The 22,252-nt window shown below is 41.8% G+C and overlaps 1 protein-coding gene across 3 annotated transcripts in view; it reads right to left on the reverse strand.

The window, feature by feature from the left end:
- LOC140200860 (organic cation/carnitine transporter 2-like) overlaps positions 1-22,252 on the reverse strand; it is a 52,878-nt gene that overhangs the window by 23,311 nt on the left and 7,315 nt on the right. For 2 of the 3 annotated variants that reach the window (XM_072264494.1, XM_072264492.1), the window contains exons 1-3: positions 18,940-19,401; positions 13,247-13,350; positions 10,915-11,069 (exon numbers count right to left, since the gene is read on the reverse strand). In XM_072264494.1, coding sequence (XP_072120595.1) covers positions 10,915-11,069; positions 13,247-13,350; positions 18,940-19,323 — 643 coding nt within the window. In that variant the 5' untranslated portion in view covers positions 19,324-19,401. Of the gene's footprint in view, positions 1-10,914; positions 11,070-13,246; positions 13,351-18,939; positions 19,402-22,252 lie in introns of those variants that run through there. The other variant, XM_072264493.1, reaches the window with a different exon arrangement.

Raw genomic sequence — 22,252 nt, forward strand, 5'->3', positions numbered from 1 at the left:
TTTCTCAGGGCTTTTGAATGTTTCTGAATAGATCCAATCTTTTTTTACAACTGGTGCACCATTTATAATATTGGCTATTTCGACTAGTTGGCTCGCAAACCTCTGATCTCTGTTGTTTTAACGCTACCAGAATCCATTTGAAATTGTTTACCTAAGTGATGGGAGCACACAGCAGAAAAATGCTTCCAGATCTCTGTAGATACCTTCATAAATAAAAAGTCTTTCTTTGTTTCTTTAATTTACCACTATTTTTCAGTAGTGTAGAAGACACTGTCATGGCCAGTAGGTATATATATATTTGTAGACTAACCTATTATCAAATGTATTTTGTGAGTAGGGATTTCTGCCTACACCAGGAAGGAAAGTAACGTGGTCAAAAGCTCAGTGGGAATAGAGTTAAAACAACAAGAGTTTAGCTTCATGGACAAAATGAGCTGGTGCAGGGTTTGAGGGATGGTGGGAGATAACGTAAAATATGACGTGAGTTTGGAACTAGATCTTGCAGGAATAGCAGCAGTTTGGCACTGTAGGCTAGAAGAAGGAAAGAAAACAGCAGAGGCAGCATGCAGCATTGTCTCAATCCTAATAGCTGAGAAGTCCATTATCTCATTGCATTTGCTTTCGCTGAAGGTGAGATGGAAAGGGGTTTAAGTAGTGGAGAAAAATGCAGGTGTTATCTGTCCATTCCTGGATGATCTTTTTCACGTGGTTCTCTCCAATATAGCAAATGCTTAAATCAATGATTACTCATTCAAAATTGAAAGTAAATTCATTATCAAAGTAAGTATATCTTATTAAAACATAAGAACATAAGAAATAGGAGCAAGAGTAGGCCATCCGGCCCATCGAGCCTGCCCTGCCGTTCAATAAGATCATGGCTGATCTGTCTGTAAACTCAGCTCCATCTACCTGCCTTTTCCCTATAACCTTAATTCTCTTACTATGTAAAATCCTATCTAACTGTATGTTAAATCTATTTAGTGAAGAAGCCACAACTGCTTCCCTGGGCAAAGAATTCCACAGATTCACCACTCTCTGGGAAAAAACAGTTTTCCTTCATCTCCGTCCTAAATCTTCTCCACTGAATCTTGAGGCAATGCCCCCTAGTTCTAGTCTCACCTACCAAGGGAAACAACTTTCCTACTTCTATCTTATCTATCCCTTTCAAAATTTTGTATGTCTCTATAAGATTCCCTCTCATTCTTCTGAATTCCAGAGAGTATAGTCCCAGGCGACACAATCGCTCCTCAAGGGTTAACCCCTTCATCCCTGGAATCAATCTGGTGAATCTCCTCTGCACTGCCTCCAAAGCCAGTATATCCTTCCTCAAGTATGGAGACCAGAACTGCACACAGTACTCCAGGTGCGGCCTCAGCAGTACCCTGTATAGTTGCAGCATGACCTCTCTGCTCTTGAATTCAATCCTGCTAGCAATGAATGACAACATTCTGTTTGCCTTCTTAATAACCTGTTGTACCTGCAAGCCAACTTCTTGCGATTCATGAACAAGCACTCCCAAGTCCCTCTGCACAACAGCATGCTGCAATCTTTCACCATTTAGATAATAATCTGCTCTTCTATTACTCCTTCCAAAGTGGATGATCTCGCATTTACCAACATTGTATTCCATCTGGCAGACCTTGGCCCACTCACTTAACCTATCTATATCCCTCTGCAAGCTTTCCACATCCTCTGTACAATTTGCTTTCCTGCTCAGTTTAGTGTTATTAGTAAATTTTGCTATGCCACACTCAGTTCCCTCTTCCAAATCATCAATGTAAATGGTAAACAGCTGCGGGCCCAGCATCGACCGCTGTGGCACCCTATTCACCACTGACTGCCAACTGGAGAAACACCCATTTATACCAACTCTCTGCCTCCTATCGGTTAACCAATCCACTATCCATGCCAAAACACTTCCTCCAACTCCAAGCATCCGTATCTTATTTATAAGTCTCTTGTGTGGTACCTTATCGAACGCCTTCTGGAAATCCAAGTATACGACATCCACCTGTTCCCCTCTATCCACTGCACTCATTATGTCCTCAAAGAACTCAAGTAAGCTTGTCAAACAGGACCTGCCCTTTCTGAATCCATGCTGCGTCTGTCTAACGGAACCACTCCATTCGAAATGTTTCGCTACTTCTTCCTTAATGACAGCTTCAAGCATTTCCTGACTACAGATGTTAAGCTAACTGGCCTATCATTGCCCGTCTTTTGCCTACATCCTTTTGAAAAAAGTGGCGTGACATCTGCTGGCTTCCAATCCACCTGGACCTATCCAGAGTCTAGAGAGTTTTGATAAATAATTACCAATGTGTCTACTATAACCTCCACCAATTCCCTCAGCACCCTGGTATGCATCCCATCAGGACCAGGGGTATCTTCCCATATACTACCTTTCAATTCATTTTCTTGCAAGTATTTATAGGGAAAAAAGAAATAAGATAGAATTTGATGAAAAACAACTATATATAAACAGCCAAAGGCTGACAAAAAAAAACAATTTTCAATCTCTTCCTACAGTATATGCTGACTTATCATCACCTTTGTTTCAGTAATTGACAGTGATGTCATCATAGAACATCGATAGAACATAGAAATCTACAGCACATTACAGGCCCTTCAGCCCACAATGTTATGCCGACCATGTAACCTACTCTGAAAAATGCCTAGAATTACCCTACCACATAGCCCTCTATTTTACTAAGCTCCATGTACCTATCTGAGAATCTCTTAAAAGACCCTATTGTATCCACCTCCATCACTGTGGTCCAGCAAACTTAAATAGTTTTGGAACTGTACTAAGCCACACAATCATACAGTGCCTATAAAAAAAGTATTCACCCTCCTTGGAAGTTTCTATGTTTTATTGTTTTACAACATAGAATCTCAGTGGATTGAATTTGGCTTTTTTTGACACTAATCAACAGAAAAAAAGAATCATTTGTGTCACAGTGAAAACAGTCTCTACAAAGTGATCTAAGTCAATTGCAAATATAAAACACAAAGTAATTGATTGCATAAGTATACATCCCTTTAATATGACATACCAAACCTCAGTGGAAACACCAATTGGTTCTAGAAGTCACATAATTACTTAAATGGAGATCTCCATGTGCAGCTAAGAAGGTGTTTCAATTGAGTGTAGTAAAAATAGACCAGTATCTGAAAGGTGCAACCACTGGTGAATCAGTATCCTGTCAAAAACTACACCATGGAGATAAAAGAACACTCCAAGCAACTTTGCGAAAAGGTTATTGAAAAGCACGTCAGGAGATGGATACTGAATATACCTTGGAATACAGTTAAGTCGATCATCAAGAAATGGAAAAATATGGCACAGCTGCAAATCTGCCTAGAGCAGGCCGTCCTCAAAAACTGAAAGACCAGACAAGAAGGGGTCTAGTGAGGGAGGCCACCAAGAGATCTACGCCAACTTTGGGGAGTTACTAGCTTCAATGGCTGAGATGGGAGAGACTGTGCATACAACAACTGTTGTCCAGGTGCTTCACCAGTTATGGCTTTATGGAAGAATGACAAAGAGAAAGCCACTGTTGAAAAAAAAAACTCACATGGAATCTCAGCTAGAGTTTTCCAGAAGGCATGTGGGAGAATCTGAAGTCACCTGAAAGAAGGTTCTATGGTATGACAAACCCAAAATTGAGCTTTTCAGCCATCAGACTAAATGTTATGTTTGGCAGAAGTCAAACACCACACATCATCAAAACACACCATCCCTACTGTGAAACATGGTGGAGGCTGCATCATACTGTGGGGATGCTTCACTGTGGCAGGCCCTGGAAGGCTTCTGAAGATAGAGGGTAAAACAAATGCAGCAAAATACAAGGAAATCCCTGAAGGAAAATCTGATGCAATCTGCAACAGAACTGCAACTTGGGAGAAGATTTGTTTTCCAGCAAGACAATGACCCCAAGTTTAAAGCCAAAGCTACACAGGAATAACTTACAAGCAACAAAGTTAATGTCCTGGAGTGGTCAAGTCAGAGTCCAAGCCTCAATCTAATTGAGAATTTGTTGCTGAACTTGAAAAGGGCTGTTAACTCACAATCCCCATGCAATCTGACAGAGCTTGAGCAGTTCTGTAAAGAAGAATGGGGAAAAATTACAGTGTCCAGATGTGCAGAGCTGATAGACTCAAGGCTGTAATTGCTACCAAAGATGCATCTACTAAATACTGACCTGAAGGGGGTGAATACTTGTGCACTCAACTATTTTTTGTTTTATATTTGTAACTAATTCCTTAAGGTTTTTATGCTCTTAATGGCATGCACCTCAAATAGCCTCTGACAACCAAGTCCAGCTCCTGGCCTTCATGCGTGGTTTAGCTACTAAGCCCAGCAGAACTGTTTCTTCAGACAGGAGAAGGGGCAAGGGCAGGTTACTGGTCCCTTAAAACCAGCCACTTTGGGAAGATCGGGCTCGACAGCCTGGTTGGTAGCGCATCTAGGAGAAGGAAAACTATGATATCAAACCTTTGCTGCCTTGCAGCTATACCCACTTATGGGAAAGGTTTTGGGAGTAAACCCCGAGGAAAAAAATCTGGAGCTGGCATTCCTAAGTTAGTCCTATGTTGAGTTCAATGCTGACAGGCATCTCCTGTGACGCTGCTGGTGCCAAACTGTATTGGTCTGTGCCGTTCCTTTGGGTTCATCAGATGCGTGGAGAGGAGGAGCTTGCTGTCCATATTTTACTGCCCTGGCTTGCACATCTGGACAGCTGGGACACAATATGGTTGACCCTGACCGACAGAGACCTCAATTTAGATCACTTTGTAGCAATCTGTTTTCACTTTGACATGGAAAAGTCTTTTTCTGTTGATCAGTGTCAAAAAAATGCCACAGTTAGATCCATTGTGACTCAATGTTGTAAAACAATAAAGCATGAAAACTTCCGGGGCGGGGGGCGCGGTAAATACTTTTTATAAGCACTGTAAGTATAAAATGAGCAGAGCCTAGTGGTGTGCCTGTGCTAATGATGAGTGTGGAGAATATGTTGTTGCCAATCTGTACGAACTGGGCTCTGCCAGTAAGATAGTTCTATTTCAAGTTCAACTTTAATTGTCATTCAACCAAACCAAATTGAGAATCCAGTAGCACAGGGCGGGACTGAGGTCAAGGTCTGGGAGCTTGGTGATGAGTTTCATGGTGATGACAGAGTTAATGCCGAGCTGTATTCAATGAAGAGCATCTTGATGTATGCACATTTGTATCCCTTGGAATTAAGGAAGAGGAGAAGCAGACAGGACCAAGGAATAGTGACAGTGAGTGAGATGGTAATATTAAAATGAGGCAAAGATTTAAAAGAGGAGACTAATAGCAATAAAAATGTGGCAAATAGAGGCACAAAGATGACATTCTAGATGGTGTGGGTTCTTGTGGCAGTGCTCCTTGTTGATGTGCTCCATGGTGGGGAGCAGGGCTGGACTTTAGGCAGATCTAGGCTGGGCTGCAGCCCAGGGGCCAGAGCTGCAGAGGGGCCCAAAATATCATCATGGCGGACAAAAAAAATACGAGAGTGGAGCACAGAAAAGAAAAAAGAAACAAGAAAAAGAGGACCGTGAGAAAGAAGCATTAAAAAAGACATTGAAATTGACAGAATTTTTTTAAACCTGTTCTCGATGATGCAGCAGTACCATCGCTCTTGTCACAGTCTGAGACCGGTGGACAAATGGAGACTTGTACAACAGCTAGCGCTAGCACCAGCGTTAGCACAGGACCACCGTCCTTGCCACAGTCAGCAGCTAACGTTGAGGAGGCAGAGAGCATGACTTTGGGATTCCCGACCACAGAGGCCTCCGAACAACCAAGTCGGGTTTCTACTAATGTTAACGTTACCGCTACTGAGGATCCTTACGGCACTGATCCTGATTGTAAGGGAAACATTAGATGATTCAGTCCGAGCATACTGAGCTAAGAAAGGGCCGGAGTCCTGCCAGAATAAGGATGTGGATATCAAAGCTTTGGAATGAGTATACAAACAGCAGAGACATTTTTTCTCCAAATTTCACTTCAAACGCAAGCTGGTAAACGGTGAGTACATATCAAGGCAGTGGCTCTTATATTCCCCTTCCACCAGCTGTGTGTTTTGCATGCCGCATCTTCAGTGATGGTAACCGTCAGTCCATCTTCGAAACTGGCTTTAGCGACTGGAAACATGCTGCTGAGCGCACAGGAGAGCATGAAAATAGCGAACACCACAGGAAAACGATACTGATCTATGTTACACTCGCATCTGACAGTGGAAGAATTGATATAGAACTGCAAAAACAGTTCGAGTCAGAGTGTGTCTACTGGACCAACGTATTGAGAAGAGTGGTGGCGGTTGTGAAGTTTTTGGTCGAGAGGGGACTGGCTATACGAGGCTCCATTGATATATTTGGCAGGCCTGATAACGGCAAATACATGGGCATTCTAGAGGTAATAAGTGAGTTTGACCCGTTTTTGAAGGCACACATACAGAAATTTGGAAATGCAGGATCAGGCACCCATTCATATCTTTCACCTAAAACATGTGAGGAGTTTATTGAGCTCATGAACGATCGAGTTCTGTCAGAGATCGTCAGTGAAGTCAAAATGGGCAAATACTTTTCAATTAGCATCAATTCAAGCACAGAAGTTGTACACATAGATCAGCTCACATCCATTTTACGTTGTGTGTCACTTGATGGAAACATTCAGGAGCTCTTGTTCTTGCCTTTTTTTGGCTTGGTACAGCAGCATTTTACGGTGTCAACAGGGGCCCATCAGGGCCTCCAGCCCAGGGATTTTCCATTCTTGGGCATTGGTGTTTCCATACCAGGCTGCGATGAAGCCTGTCAGGATACTCTTCACTGTGCACCTATGGAGGTTTGCCAAAGGTTAAGATGACATGCCAAATCTGGGCAAATTCCTCAGAAAGTAAAGGCGCTGTTGTGCTTTCATTGTAATAGCACCTACCTGGTAGTCCCAGGACAGATCCTCTGAACACTAAGGAATTTAAAGTTAATGACCCCCTCTAGCTCCGATCTTCTAAAGAGCACTGCCTCATGGTCCTTCTGCTTCTTTCCCCTATAGTCAATCATCAGCTCTATGGCTAGAATATCCTGTATCTGGGGAGGACGTTTAGTAGTTATGCTAACAAGAAAAGTCAAAGCCAACATAAGAGCCAAAGAGAAGGCATATAATAGAGCAAAAAATAGTGATGTTAGGGGATTGGGAAGCATTTAAAAACCAGCAGGAGGCAACTAAAAAAAATCATTACAAGGGTAGAGATGGAATACGAAAGTAAGCTAACCAGTAATATTAAAGAGGATACCAAAGGTTTCTTCAGATACTTGAAGTGTAAAAGAGAAGTGAGAGTGGACATCGGACTGCTGGAAAACAATGCTGGAGACGTAGTAATGTGGGACAAGGAAATGGTGAACGAACTGAATAAGTTTGCATCAGTCTTCACTGCGGAGAACACTAGCAGTATGGTAGAAGTTCCAGAGTGTCATTTGTCAGAAGAGTGTGAAGTTAACATTACTAGAGAGAAAGTTCTTGGGACACTGAAAGGTCTGAAGGTAGACAATTTACCTGCACCAGGTGGTGTACATCCCAGGATTCTGATAGAGGTGCCGAAAAGGTTGTGGAGGCATTAGTAATGATCTTTCAAAAATTACTAGATTCTATCACAGCAAATTCCTAGTATAAGAAAAATTATCGTATATGGAAAGTAAAGTTGATCCTTGATAAGGGATGTCCATCACCTAACACGAGATGATACACATATCCTTTCAGAGGCTGAAATACCCAGGCAGGTTTAGTCCACATTGCCCTATCATATCCAATAAAAAATAATTTAAAGGGGAAAGAGATCCCCAGAAGACAAATTGGGGTGCTTTACTGAGGTACATAAGGACGCAATAGGTAAAGGAAGGGTAAATTAGACCAAAATTATTTTAATTAAGCAAGAGCCAAAGCAGAAAGTTGAGAATTATGCTGAGTGAAAATATCAATCATACAAGCAACATATTAGACCAAATGAGCTTAAATGGGACTATGGTGTCTTCTTACAGTTTCTGTGAGATGGCATGGGTTCATAAAAATAATCACCATTTATCAAATATTATCCTTTTCCACTATGTGTACCAAAGTAGATAACCTCAATTTTTTCCACAGTATATTCCTATTGCCATGTTCACAACCACAGAGCCAACTTGTTCACATCCTAATGAGGTCACTTTACATCTTCCTTTGTACTTGGAATCCTAAAACCCAGATAATAAAAATGGTGGTAGCTGCTGGCTACACAGTTAATCAAATTCCTAATGGGGCATGAGAGCCGAGGCAGAAATGAGGAAAACAGGAGAAGGTGCAGTCATAGTGACTGCACATCCACTTTGCTGTCATTTTCTTCTGAGTACACCAGTTTCCAATTTATATTCCCAAGTTTCTGCCTAGTAGTATCATAATTCTGCCTCCTCCAATTAAATACTTTCCCATATCATCTGCTCCCATTCCTGTCCAAGTTTATGGTAAGTCAGTGAGTTGTGGTCCCGGTCTCTGAAATGCTCACCCACCAAGAGATCTGACACCTGACCTGGTTTCATTCCTAGTACCAGATCATTGTGGTCTCTCCTCTAACCAGCCTCTCTACATATTGTGTCAGGAACCCTTTCTGGACACATTAACAATTTCTGCCCCAACTAAACCTCTCATACTAAGAGGATGCCAATCAATATCAGGAATATTGAAGTCACCCACCTCATTCTGTTTTCTATGTTCTATGTATCCCATTCGAATATTCATCCCTGGACAGAAGATTGAAGTGTGTGCATATTGCCACCCATAAAAAGCCTTCTTTATCTTTGCTTTTGCTGCATTCCTTCTTCCGAAGTTCCTCCCCTTAGTCTGACTGAACGAGGTTTAATCTTGATCCAAGCCTCATTTCTTTCATATCAATGATTTAGCTCAGAGGACTACTGAATTGAATTGAATTGACTTTATTTCTTACATCCTTCACGTACATGAGGAGTAAAAATCCTTTTGTTACATCTCTATCTAAATGTGCAGTTTAGAGTAATTTATAACAAATAGTATGTATAACAGGACAGGCAATATAACATAGAAGTACAATTGTATCAGCGTGAATTAATCAGTCTGATAGCCTGGTGGAAAAAGCTGTCCTGGAGCCTGTTGGACCTGGCTGTTATGCTGCGGTACAGTTTCCTGGATGGTAGCAGCTGGAACAGATGTAGTTGGGGTGACTCGGGTCCCCAATAATCCTTTGGATCCTTTTCACACACCTGACTTTGTAAATGTCCTAAATAGTGGAAAGTCCACATCTACAGATGCACTGGGCTGTCCACACCACTCTCTGCGACTGAGGGAGGTACAGTTCCCATACCAGGCAGTGATGCAGCCAGTCAGGATGCTCTCAATTATGCCCCTGTAGAAGCTTCTTAGGATTTGGGGGCCCATATCAAACTTCCTCAACCGTCTGAGGTGAAAGAGGCACTGTCGTGTCTTTTTCACCACACAGCTGGTGTGTGCAGACCACGTGAGGTCCTCGGTGATGTAAATGCCAAGGAATTTAAAGCTGTTTACCCTCTCAACCTCAGACCAACTGATGTTGATAGGGGTTAGCCTGTCTCCATTCCTCCTGTAATCCATATCCAGCTCTTTTGTTTTTGCGACATTTAAGGGAGAGATTGTTTTCTTGACACCACTTTGTCAGAGAGATGACTTCTTCCCTGTAGGCCACCTCATTCTTCTCTGAGATTATATTGTAGTATTATAATGTAGTATTATCAGTAGATTTAATTAGCAGATTAGAGCTGTGGGTGGCAACACAATCATGCATATACAGGGAGTAAAGGAGAGGACTTAGTACACAGCCCTGAGGGGCTCCTGTGTTGAGAGTCAGAGGTGTGGAGGTGAGGGAGCCCACTCTTACTACCTGCTGGCAATCTGACAGGAAGACCAGGATCCAGCTGCACAAACCAGGGTCAAAGCCACGGTCTCTGAGCTTCTTGTTGAGCCTGGATGGAATTATGGTGTTGAATGCTGATCTGTGGTCCAAGAACAGCATTCTCACATATGCATCCTTCTTCTCCAAATGTGTAAGGATGGTATGTAGAGAAGTGGCTATTGTGTCATCTGTCAATCGGTTGATTTGGTAGGCAAATTGTAGCAGGTCCAGTTTGGGTGGTAACAAGCTGCAGATGTAATGTTAAGTTTGCAAGTTCATCATCAATACTAAAGAAGGTAGGATTACAAGTACGAAGAAAGAAGCAAAGCAGCTTCATTAGAGTGTGGACAAGTTGAATTAGTGGGTGAGAACATAGCAATAGGAACATAATGTGGAAAAATATGAGGTAATCTACTTTGGTACACGTAGTGGAAAAAGATAATATTTGATAAATGGTGATAAATTAAATACTGTTGTTGATCAAATGGATCTGCAGATACATTTACATTTGCTGAAGGTCAACAACCAGGTGCAGAAAACAACTGAAAGGGCAATTGGTGTTATAGTTCTTATTACAATAAAGTTAATTCAGGAGTTTGCAAGTGTTAATGCAATTGTAGTAGGCTTTGATGAGACCATACTTGTATATTGCACATAATTTTGGTGTCCTCGTCTAATAAAGGAATGCAGTGAAGATTTACTAAATGGGTTCCAGAGGTGGTGACCTTGTCATACAGGGACAGATGAAGTTAACTGGAAAAACAATCTCCAAAGATTAGAAATTTGACAGGAGAGCTCCTCAAGATACACAAATTTGGCTCTGAACTTGATAGATCTCTAGCAAAAATAAATTATACAGAGTTAGAGCTTATTCCTATTTTCTAGTTTCTGGAACTTCATCCCAAGAGTAACAGAATCATTAAATTTAGAAAAAGATAGACTGAATAGCATAGAAGCTCACCTAGAATGAAGGCGGCCACATAATTTGCAAGCCCACCAATACCTCTGAAGAACATAATTAGGCAGAAGATTTCCAAGTTTGGTGAGAATACGATAAGCATACTGAATATCGTTTGTAGAGCTATTGCCCCAAACAGAACAATTTTCCTCCCAAACCTGGAAAATAGAATAAACAGTTCTTTACAGCACTGCCTACTTACTGACAAAAAAAATATATAAATGTACACATATAGTTAAACGCATTCTAAATCACACTCTTTTGCTTCTGATTAATTCAGACAATGAATGAAAAATTTTCTTTGTGAGCAGCCCCTTTGGATGGAGGATGACCTACCCCCACTTTTGTTTTGTGTGTTCTGAGGTGGCTGATGAAGTCAATGTGGGAATTGTAGGCTCTTCCACAGATTGATCAGATGGGTGTATAATCTGTAAAGTTCTCCAATCTCTTCTGCTTCATAATGCATGTCTTCCGTGTGCTCGTGATGAGGTTCCCAATATCATTGCAAATGCTCCTTCATCACTTGGAACAATTTTTGGGCAGGGATTTCACAGTTTTCCTCAATCAAAGGCACCTACAATCAGTGGTCTGCGGTTGTCAAAATATGTCTCCCAAGATATAGGATATCTGTTTCAAACTGTCGCCACGAATCTTTAGTGTTGGAGGGTCACAAAGTGTAGCAGGGACAAGATGGTAAATGGTATTATGGATATTGTCTGATAAGATATATTCTCACAAGCACTGAAGATGACTTGGAACTGAGCATCATCAAGCATTGTCTGCATATTGCAGTTCTGTCACCAAGGTTTTGGTAAGCTTGATTCTGGACCATAATAGCTAAACGTCTAATTTATTCTCTTTAGCTCAATTCTATTGAAAGGCTTGTCAGAGGTGACATGCAGAATTGCAGCAAGGTTGAGAAATATTTTGGGATCATAGTGTTGTCTTCCTTGACATCAGACTTCAGTGAAAATAGTTCTGTCATATAATATCAAGGTTTTGTGGAGCAAAGATAAGACAAAAATGTATTTTGGTGGGCAGCATAATTTGGAGAAGGTGTCTTTTTGGCCCTCCTTGAGTAATGGATTCAAAGGTTCTGATGAGGTTAAATGAAAGGTCAGTGAAAAGTCATGTTGGACCTGGTACATTGTTATGAGCACATAATAAAGAGGCTAAAAATAAACTCAAGACAAAATACTCATTGGCTCCAAGGTGGCTCTATGAAGGTACAAACATAATCAGCTCGAATAAAAGGTCAAGTTCAGGTTTAAGTTTAATACAGTAGTCATTCAAGCATACAGATGAATACAGCCAAATGAAACAGCATTCATTTGGGGCCAAGGTCCAAAACACAGTATCAGCAGTCACATAAAGCACATAGCACATATGTAATATACAATATTACATATATATAATTATGACAGCAGAAACACATACAGTTGCAAAAAAAATTAAGAATATAGCCAAAGTCCCTGAGTGTCATGGCCTGTAGATTAATAGTGCATGGATGTTGTCCTGGAGCCACGTTTCTACAAGAACAACCCACAGCATATCCTCATCTCGTACAAGTGTAGCCGCAGATGAAAATATGGAAATACAAGAAGAAATAAGGCTAGATATAGGATAATCATTACCCACCATCCAAGCCATGCCCTTTTCTCACGGCTACCATCAGGCAGGAGGTACAGAATCATCTGGTCCTATACAACCTGGTTCAGGAATTATTATTACCATAGAGCCATCAGGTTCCTGAATCAGTGTGGATAGCTTCATTCACCATTACTCTGAATTGATTCTATGATCTACAATATAACTTTCAATGGCTCTTTACAACTCATGTTTTCAGTATTTTTTGCACAGTTTGTTTTTTTTGCACGTTGGTTGTTTATCAGTCTATTTCTGTTTATGTATCATTCTTCATAAAAATCTATTACATTTCTGTTTTCCTGTGAATTCCTGCAAGAAAATTAATGTCAGCTATGATGTGATAGCATATGTATCTTATAGTGAACTTACTTTGAACTTTCAAGATTTGAATGCAATATCAAAAGTTCCTGCAGTTCTGGCTCTCAAAGAGACTCCGTGCAGAATTGATATAAGTGGAGTCAGGACCATTGGTATCATATAACATGATAGCTGGCTAATATGTGAGTTAATACAGGAGTATAACTTCATACAATTGAATTTCCTTAATGTAAATATTTTACTGTCATTATAATTTAACTATAATATTAAATCACCTAATCTACCATAATCTTGTATCTTGCTTTGGGATGAAGAAGTGATAGAGATAATACAAATAGACTATGTGAGATAAATAAAGGAAACAGCTCACCTGTCTGATAATATTCCAGAACTAAAGGAACCTACTAACATTCCTATGAAGAAAACTGATGTAGCCAATGGTTCTTTCCAGTTATTGTTACACACTAAGTCCCACTGAAATGCAAAAAAAGACATCAGAAAGTCCAAATACTGTTTATGGCTTTAGGCCATTGCGGGCACTATTCAGTTCAGTCACAAAACCAGCTGTGATATCAGCATTAGCTCAATGGCAATTATTATGCAGTGGCAATCATATGGATATGGATATATGAAATATTGAAGATAATGTAACTAATGAGGTGTAAGATTTGGTTTAACTAAGGTTAATGTATTAACCCAGCATTTTGCGTGGGAAATATTGTAAGAATTTTCAGTAATACCCTAGTTTCTGCCTTACAAAAATACAGTATGTAGATTTTAAAAACTAAATTAAAAGGTTATAAAAATGATGTCATTTATCACAACCCTTCTGTCATTTAAAAGACACTGAAATTCTTCAATCTTATATTCATTCACTGATCAGAATAAGGATATTTACTGAAATATAGAAAAAGCTTATTACAGTTGGTCAATACTGCTCATGCGTTTCTTTCCACTCTACTTTCATCCAGAACCAAGCACATAACCTTCCATTTCTCTCTCTTCCATCTACTTACCTTGCTTTTGGATTTATGCTGATTACTTTGATTAACAAGAGTGCCCAAACCTTTGGTCTTGTAGGATTATATGCAGGTAGACCAGAAGACTGTGGGCTGGATTTGTTGCTGGCATTTACTGGATGCTCCAAATCAGCAAACAGCTTACAATACTCTGCATCGCTTGTGCAAAAGTTGTTCTACTGCTGGAAATTCAGAGCCATCCACCTACCTCAAGTTAGATGTCACCATTGCTACAGATGATTTGTTATAACAAAATATCCTCAAGGACAGAAAACACCTTATCTGCCTTTGGCTATCTATCTAAAATGGTAGAAGCATAGAACATTTTAATATATGTTTCTATCCTGGCTAAGCTTGCTGTGGAATAGATAGAAGACTTCAGATGAGCAGAGACCTGCAACAGTAAAATTCTAGATCAATGTAGCTAAAGGAACTACAAGGTCCTATGAGGATTAAAATGGAAATAGTGGCAAAATGGTTAAATTATTACAATTATAATTCGGAAGGCTGGATTAACAATCCTAAAACATGAGTTCAAATATTACCAGGATAGCTGTGGAATTTAAATTCAATTAATTAAATAATCTAGATGGTTTTTTTACACAGCTTGACTCAATAATGACTTGCGCAGTTCTACAAGATTGGTACTAAAAATCCACCTGGCTCATAATTTTCCTTCAAAGAATAACCTCCCCGTCATTCTCTCGTCTGGCCTACATGTGACTCCATGCGCATTGTGTTATTGACTGCCCTTTAAAATAGCCTGGCAAGCTTTTAGTTGTATCAGAAATTGCCATCTTTATAGATAAAGAGAATAATATCTCTGGATAACGGAACAGATACATCTAAGGAGAGAAATGAACTGTCAACGATTTTCATCAAAGAGACTCAGCTTGAAATATTAACTGTTCATGTCTCTCCATAGATGTTGCCTAACCTGCTGAGTTCCTCCAGCATTTTGTATGTGCTATGATGTGCAGTATCTGCTGAACTTCTTGTGTTTATAAATGTCAAGATCCCTGGCTCATGAAATTCCTGTCTCCCACTATCAATCTCTTTCAAACTTCCTTTCTTCTCTAAATTCCTTCTTACCTTAAGGTGCTCTATGACTATTGGGAGGGGTATGGGGTATGGATGGCAAAAGTCCAACTGTAGGTCGATGGGATTAGGCAGAATAAGAGTTTTGCATGGACTAGGTGTGTCAAAAGGCCTATTTCTATACTGTAGTGCTCTACTACTCTAATATGTTCCCTAAATCGATGTCTTTAATCTAATGACACAGACATTACACCCACAAATTCTGCCACAGAGTCTGGCTGCCCTCACAAGTCAACTGAAAGGGGCGACAATCGCGCTCATGAGAATGCACATTCTAGCCAATTAGGATTTCATGGTAGTTGTATTTAACTCCCTTCCTTTACTTCACTGTTGCCAAGTCTTGACTGAAGCACAACAGCAGTAACACTCCCTGCTTACCTTTGTCCAGAGTCTGGTAAAGATGATTAATACCGCTATTTAGAAGATTTAGATCAATGTCCTAAAGGAATGGTATTAACTTAGTAATAAGTTACCATTTCTGAGCCGCTGTAATGGTGTTAGACTTTAGTTTGAGAATTTTAGTTAATGGCCCTGTTGACCTGGTATTTATCATTATCCTTTTGTTCTGTACAGTTCTTATTAAAACTCAGTGAACTGCTCATTCCACTTCTGTATCTCTCCCTCTGCACCTGGGCCATCTGTCATGGTCCGGTCTGTGAAGTCTGCATTCCAGTTCATGGTCCGGTCCATCGATCCTTATTCCAGGTTTTCCTGTTTTCTCCCTTGTTCTGTTGGGTGCTTTAATTGAGGCACCTGATTCTCATTTTGGTCTGGCACATAAATCCCTCTGCAAACCGGGGATTGTTGGTTGGACTGTTCCCTTCCCCATCCCTTCCTTCTGAAGCCTTCGGCTGCAACCTCCGTCAGTTTCTTCGGCAAATATCCTTGGCAGTCATTCCGGCCCTGCATCCTAAAAAGGGTCCGGCCCTGTGTTCTGCAAGGGTCCCAGTGGCTCTGAGCCCAAGAAGAAGTTCCTGTGGTTCTGAGCCCTAGAGCCTAACCCAGCCAAGTCCAAGAGCCAAGCCAAATCCAGTTCAAGAGCCACGTCCTGCCCAGGAGTACCTTGCCCAGACCTGTGCTGGAGTTCCCTCGTCCTGTCATAGTCACGTCCAAGAACCTCATCCTGTCTAAGCCTAGGCTTTGTGTTCTCGTCCTGTCCATGTGCCTTGTCCTGTAGCCACATCTCGTCCTCGCCTAGATCCGGGGTCTGAGCCTGAGTCAAGACCCAGGTTCCGCGTCCCTGTCCAGTCTCTGGCTCGGAGTTCTAGCCCAGGCTCCTAGTTCCAAGTTCCTTCTCCTGGTTCTGCTTTCCTAGTCTTAGTCCTAGTCCAAGCTCCTTGTCCCTAGTTCCACATCTGGGTCCTGTGTCTCTAGTCCAAGTCCTAGCCTAGGCCCTGAATCCTAGTCTCATCCAGGGCCTGTGTCAAGGTCCAGCATCATTTCTTCCCCTCTTCCCTTGCTTGCTTGACACACCTAGTCCTGTTCCTAGTACTTAAGAGTCTGTGTCTTGTATTTGGTTCCGTTTCTAGCGCCCCCCCTGCCTTATCACTGAACACAGTGGCAATAGGAGTCAGCCTGACTCTTATCAACCTCAGTCCCCCATTCCCTGTCACCTATGCTCTCTTACATGCACAACTTTACTTCCATTTTCTTGTTATTCATCTGCAATATGAAAGTGCAGCTTGATAATTAACTGAGGACATAAGTTTATAATATGGGAAGAACTGGCTATCTGACAGGAGTGAAGCTGGATGGCTGGAGTTTTAAGGCAACTGAACTCTGCAGAGTTCTTTCAAAGTGTGACAAGTAGGATAGATAAAAGGGAATCAATGGATATGGAGTATCTAGATTTTTCAAAAGCATTCAGTAAGTTCTCACACAGAAGGATAGTCAGCAATGTTACAGGACACGGAACTGGGAGTAATGAACATGGGAGAATGCAGAATGGTTTCCAAGGAGTATAGACTGAGCAGAATAAATGGGAATGAACATGGCTGATGGAAATTGGAAAGATATGAGATCAGATGATTTGATACACATAATTGAAAGTGGGTGGAATACTTGTCAAACGCTGAAGATTGAGTCACATTGATGTTTAATGGAACTTAGCTGTTCCTGTACATAAGGCACTAAAAGCCAACATACAAATGTAACAAGGGCTTAGAAGACAAAAAATGTGTAGGCTTTTATAATAATAGATTTATTTAAGATCTTGGTAAGACAAAATATCATGGACAATGTGAAATTCTGGTCACTTTATCTAAGAAAGGATGTAATTACTGTAGAAGGAATGTAGCTAAGACTCATTTGCCTAGATCCAGGGAAATGTAGCATGAGAGACTGAGAAAATAGGAAGTGTATTCTCTCGGGTTCAGAAGAATGAAGGGCAATTTCACAGATATATGCTTGACAAGCAAGAAGCAAAGAGGATGTTTTCATGGCTAAGGAGTTAAGGACCAAGGTACACAGTTTCAAAAGTAGCTTATTTCAAACTGGGGTAGGGATGGGTGCAGGAAGAAATTTCTTCCATCAAAGGGGAGGTCAGTGGGTGGAATTTCTACCCTGGAAGGCTGTAGAGGCTCGGTAACTGTGGTCACACGAAACAAGAGTGATAGATCTATGGGTTTTAAGGGAATTCAGGAAGAGTTCGGAAAATAGCCTTAAGGCACATCAGCCATGCTCTTTTGACATACGGAGCAGCTGAGAGGAACTCTGATTATGTGCATAGTCAGAGGCATTTTCCCCAGGGCTGAAATGGCTAACATGAGACAGCACAGTTTTAAGGTGCTTGGAACTAGCTACAGAGGAGATGTCGGGGTAAGTTTTTTTTACACAGAGAGTGGTGGGTGCGTGAAATGGGCTGCCGCCGATGGTGGTGGAGGCAGATACGATAGGGTCTTAGACTCCTGGATAGGTGCATGGAGCTTAGAAAAATAGAGGGCTATGGGTAACCCTAGGTAATTTCTAAAGTAAGTATATGTTCGGTACAGCATTGTGGGCCGAAGGGCTTGTATTGTGCTGTAGGTTTTCTACGTTTCTATGTTTTAACTATCCTTTAGTTCCACCTGCTTAGTAGAAACATTTGACAACAACTACAGAACACACATCGTTTTTGTACCCCCTGTCTTTCCACCATTAAATCTGCAGCCTAGATCTTGGCTTCTACAGCTGACCTCACAAATATCATCGGCTCGCCACTGGCATGAAGTAGTTCTACGTAAAGCAGTTCTCCAAGTTTTGCTTTCATATAGAATCACCTGCAATTTTAAACTAAGTTCAAAGCCAGAATTTCACTAAGTTCGCTCAAACCTTGCTGAGTAGAAAAGGCTGAGTGCAGGGACATGAAGTTGGAGCCTAGCATCAAATTCCGATTTTCGACATTTGTTGAAACAAAGCAAATATAGATTATAACATGCCCAAAGCTAGCTAGGGGAAGAATAACAGATGCTTCGGGATAATTAAAAACTAAACAAGTGCTGGAAATCTAAACAAAAAACAACTTGAAATACTCAGCAGGTCGGGCTCGTCATAGAAACAGTCAACATCTCAGCTCATTGACCGTCAGTTAAAACAAAACATATTTCGTTATGCGTGGGATTAAATACAATAAGATTGAGGTTAGCTTTATTTATCATAAGACTTCGAAACACATAATGAAATGCGTTGTTTAAGTCAGCGAAGATTGTGTTGGGCAGCGCGAAATGTCGTCACGCTTCCGGCGCTAACATTGCAGACCCACAATGTGGTTATCCTAGCGGTACGTCTTTTTGGGATACCACCGGGAGAAAGTGCAAACTCGTACAGACAACGACCGTCGAGCCCCATTCTAACCACTACGTTATCATGCCGTCCCGTGCAATACAGAATTACCTATGTGTTGAGACATCCGAACATATCACAACATTTCACTATTAATGGCCGAACTGTTGCAGGTAACACCACATACCTCGGAGACGATAGTGGAGATGTACTGCTCCTTACTGTACTCCCATCCATCCAGACACGGTTCCTGTTCGATCTCAGACATGTTGAGGAAATCGGGGTCGGGGAATGTTTCCGAAAGGTTCATTATCACGTCCAGCCGGTACCGACTGCACTTGCTGCGCTGCTGTTCGGCGCCTTGTAGAGGGATGGTCTTGTTCCTCCATGCTTCGCTGAGGTTGAGGTTCTCGGGAATTAAGCAGTGATGTTCTGGGACATCTCCGACGAAAATTATATTTAGTCCGTAGAAACTATTTGAAATGGTGCAAGAACTCAAAAGGAAGAAGAGGAGTTTCTGATGTGGCCCCCAGTCTCCCAGGAAAGCGGTAATTTCATCGTAATCCCGCATGTTAGACAGCGACTTTCTTCTGGAAAATTTGAACGTTGACCGATAGTAGGCGGACCTGTAACACCAGAACTAGACTTTTATTAATCCTGTTCTTTAGTAATCCGCTCGTCATTCAGTCCAATTACTAGAAACGGGTGTTTGTAGTACGCAATAGAACTTTAAACACAAGTCTATTTTGTTTCCCCAAGATCTTATCACATTTTATTGACAATTTATTGATCCATTGGCTCGAATGCCTAAAGTATTCAATGCGATCACTACATGCAACTTCAACTAAAGTGCAAATTAATACTTCGCGCTTTCAGATATGAGCAGTACCGCCAGTGTGCGTAATTGACTGCGTTAACCTAAGAACATTAATAAATCCTGTTCCACCGCTGAACTCTATGTGGAATTCAGAGACGGTCCATTGTAGATGTAGGAAAAGCAGTGGCAGAAAAAGTGATAAAACGATCAGCAGAATGCTCTCCGTGCACAGCTGGATGGGGTACCAGAGCAAACAGAGAACAGGTTGCAAGGAAAATATCCAGTGAAGTTTTCGTTTCATTTTTTTAGAGCCATTGTTTTTCTTTTCTGTAGAAACAATCTGGATATTGGCTCAGCCGGACCACTGAGTCTGCGAATCTCTGCGAGTCCCGGGGTTAGAGGACTGTGTAACTGCGTGGGTGGGCGGGTTGGAAGGAAGAATGAGCGGGGTTGTTTCGATGTTGTTGCCGGGTATATTCTATTTAATTCTGGGCTGTTCTGTGGAGCACTGCAGGCATGCTGTGTTATCTCCGGGATATGTGGCAATACCCATTGATCATCATCATCACCATCGGGTGCCGTACCCAGTTTGAGCTTTGACTGCCATAGCCCACATACTCCTGTTTCGGGTCAAGTGGATCAATTCATTGGTATTCATTTCCAGTTCTCTGGCTACTGTCTCCATCATCATTTGTCTTTGTCTTCCTTTCAATCTTTCCCATAATTACAGTGCATTCTAACTCCTCTTTCCTAATCACATGTCCAATGAAGTTACGTTGCCTTTTCATGATCTCATACATTATTTCTCTTTTTGTGTTTGCTCTGTTCATGACATCCTCGTTAGATACTCGTTTCGTCCATGATATTCTTTGCATCCTTCTCAAAAACCTACAAGCCCACTGACTCTCATAACTACCTCAACTATACCTCTTCCCACCCCGCCACATGCAAAAATGTTCCCAGTTCCTCTGTCTCCGCCGCATCTGCTCCAAGGATGAAGTTTTTCATTCCAGGACATCTCAAATGTCCTCTTTCTTTAAGGATCGTGGTTTCCCTTCTGCTGGCATCAATGATGCCCTCACCCACATCTCCTCCATTTCCTGCACTTCAGCTCTCACCCCATCTTCCCGCCACCACAACAGGGACAGAGTTCCCCTTGTCCTCACCTACCACCCCACTAGCCTCCGGATCTAACACGTTATCCTCCGCAACTTCCGCCACCTTCAACAGGACCCCACCACTAAGCACATCTTTCCCTCTCCATCCCTCTCCGCCTTCTGCAGGGATCAGTCCCTCCGCAACTCCCTGGTCCACATGTCCCTCCCCACGGATCTCCCATCTGGCACTTATACCTGTAAGCGCAAGTGCTACACCTGTCCCTACACCTCCTCTCTCGCCACCATTCAGGGTCCCAAACAGTACTTCCAAGTGAGGCAACACTTCATTTGTGAGTCTGTTGGGGTCATCTATTGCATCCGGTGCTCCCGGTGCGGCCTCCTCTACATCGGTGAAACCCGACGCAGATTGGGGGACCGCTTCGTCGAGCACCTCCGCTCCGTCCGCCAAAACAGACAGGATCTCCCAGTAGTCACCCACTTCAATTCTGCTTCCCACTCCCATTCAGATATGTCCATACATGGCCTCCTCTACTGCCATGATGAGGCTAAACTCAGGTTGGAGGAGCAACACCTCATATACCGTCTAGGTAGTCTCCAGCCCCTTGATATGAACATAGAATTCTCCAACTTCCGGTAATTCCCTCCCCCTCCCTTCCCCTATCCCTATTTCACTCCGCCCTCTCCCCCAGCTGCCTACCACCTCCCTCTTGGTTCCGCCTCCTTCTACTACCCATTGTGTTTTCCCCTATTCTTTCTTCAACTTTCCTGCCTATCACCTCCCTGCTTCCCCTCCCCCACTGGTTTTTCACCTGGAACCTACCAGCCTTCTCCTTCCCACCTTCCCCCCACCTTCTTTATAGAGGCTGTGCCCCTTCCCCCTAGAGTCCTGATGAAGGTTTCCGGCCTGAAACGTCGACCGATCTTTTCCATGGATGCTGCCCGACCTGCTGAGTTCCTCCAGTGTGTTGTGAGTGTTGCTCCTGAAAAAACCATATCTCTGCTGCTACAATTCATTTCCTCATATTACTAGATATTGCCCAGCACTCTGATCCATATAACACAACTGGATAAACGTAATATTTCAGTACTCTAAGGCAGGTTGTCAAGCCTAGTTTAGTGTTGGTCAGTATACTCTTCATTCTTGAAATGGTGTCTTTTGCCATCCCTGTTCTTCTTTTGATGTCCATGTTGCACCTGCCATCTGATGTCACCCAGCTTCCTAAGTAGCAAAAGTTCGTTACTTATTTTATATCTTCCCCGTTTATTTTCAGCCTGCAGATAAGATTCTCCTTCTTTTTGGATATCACCATACATTCTGTCTTTTTGCAATTGATAGATAGACCCACTTTTGCTCTTTCTTCAACAATTATATCAATTAACTTTCAGTAGTTCTTCCTCTGTACTTCCGATTAACACAGTGTCATCCACATATCTGAAATTATTGATGTTTTCACCGCCAACTTTGATTCCCAAGATGTCTCTTATTTTTTGTAATATTGTTTCACTGTACACATTAAATAAATCAGGGGAGAAATCACACCCTTGTCTAATGCCTCTCTTAATTT

This window comes from Mobula birostris, chromosome 7, assembly GCF_030028105.1.
Source record: "Mobula birostris isolate sMobBir1 chromosome 7, sMobBir1.hap1, whole genome shotgun sequence".
In the NCBI taxonomy this organism is placed as follows: Eukaryota; Metazoa; Chordata; class Chondrichthyes; order Myliobatiformes; family Myliobatidae; genus Mobula; species Mobula birostris.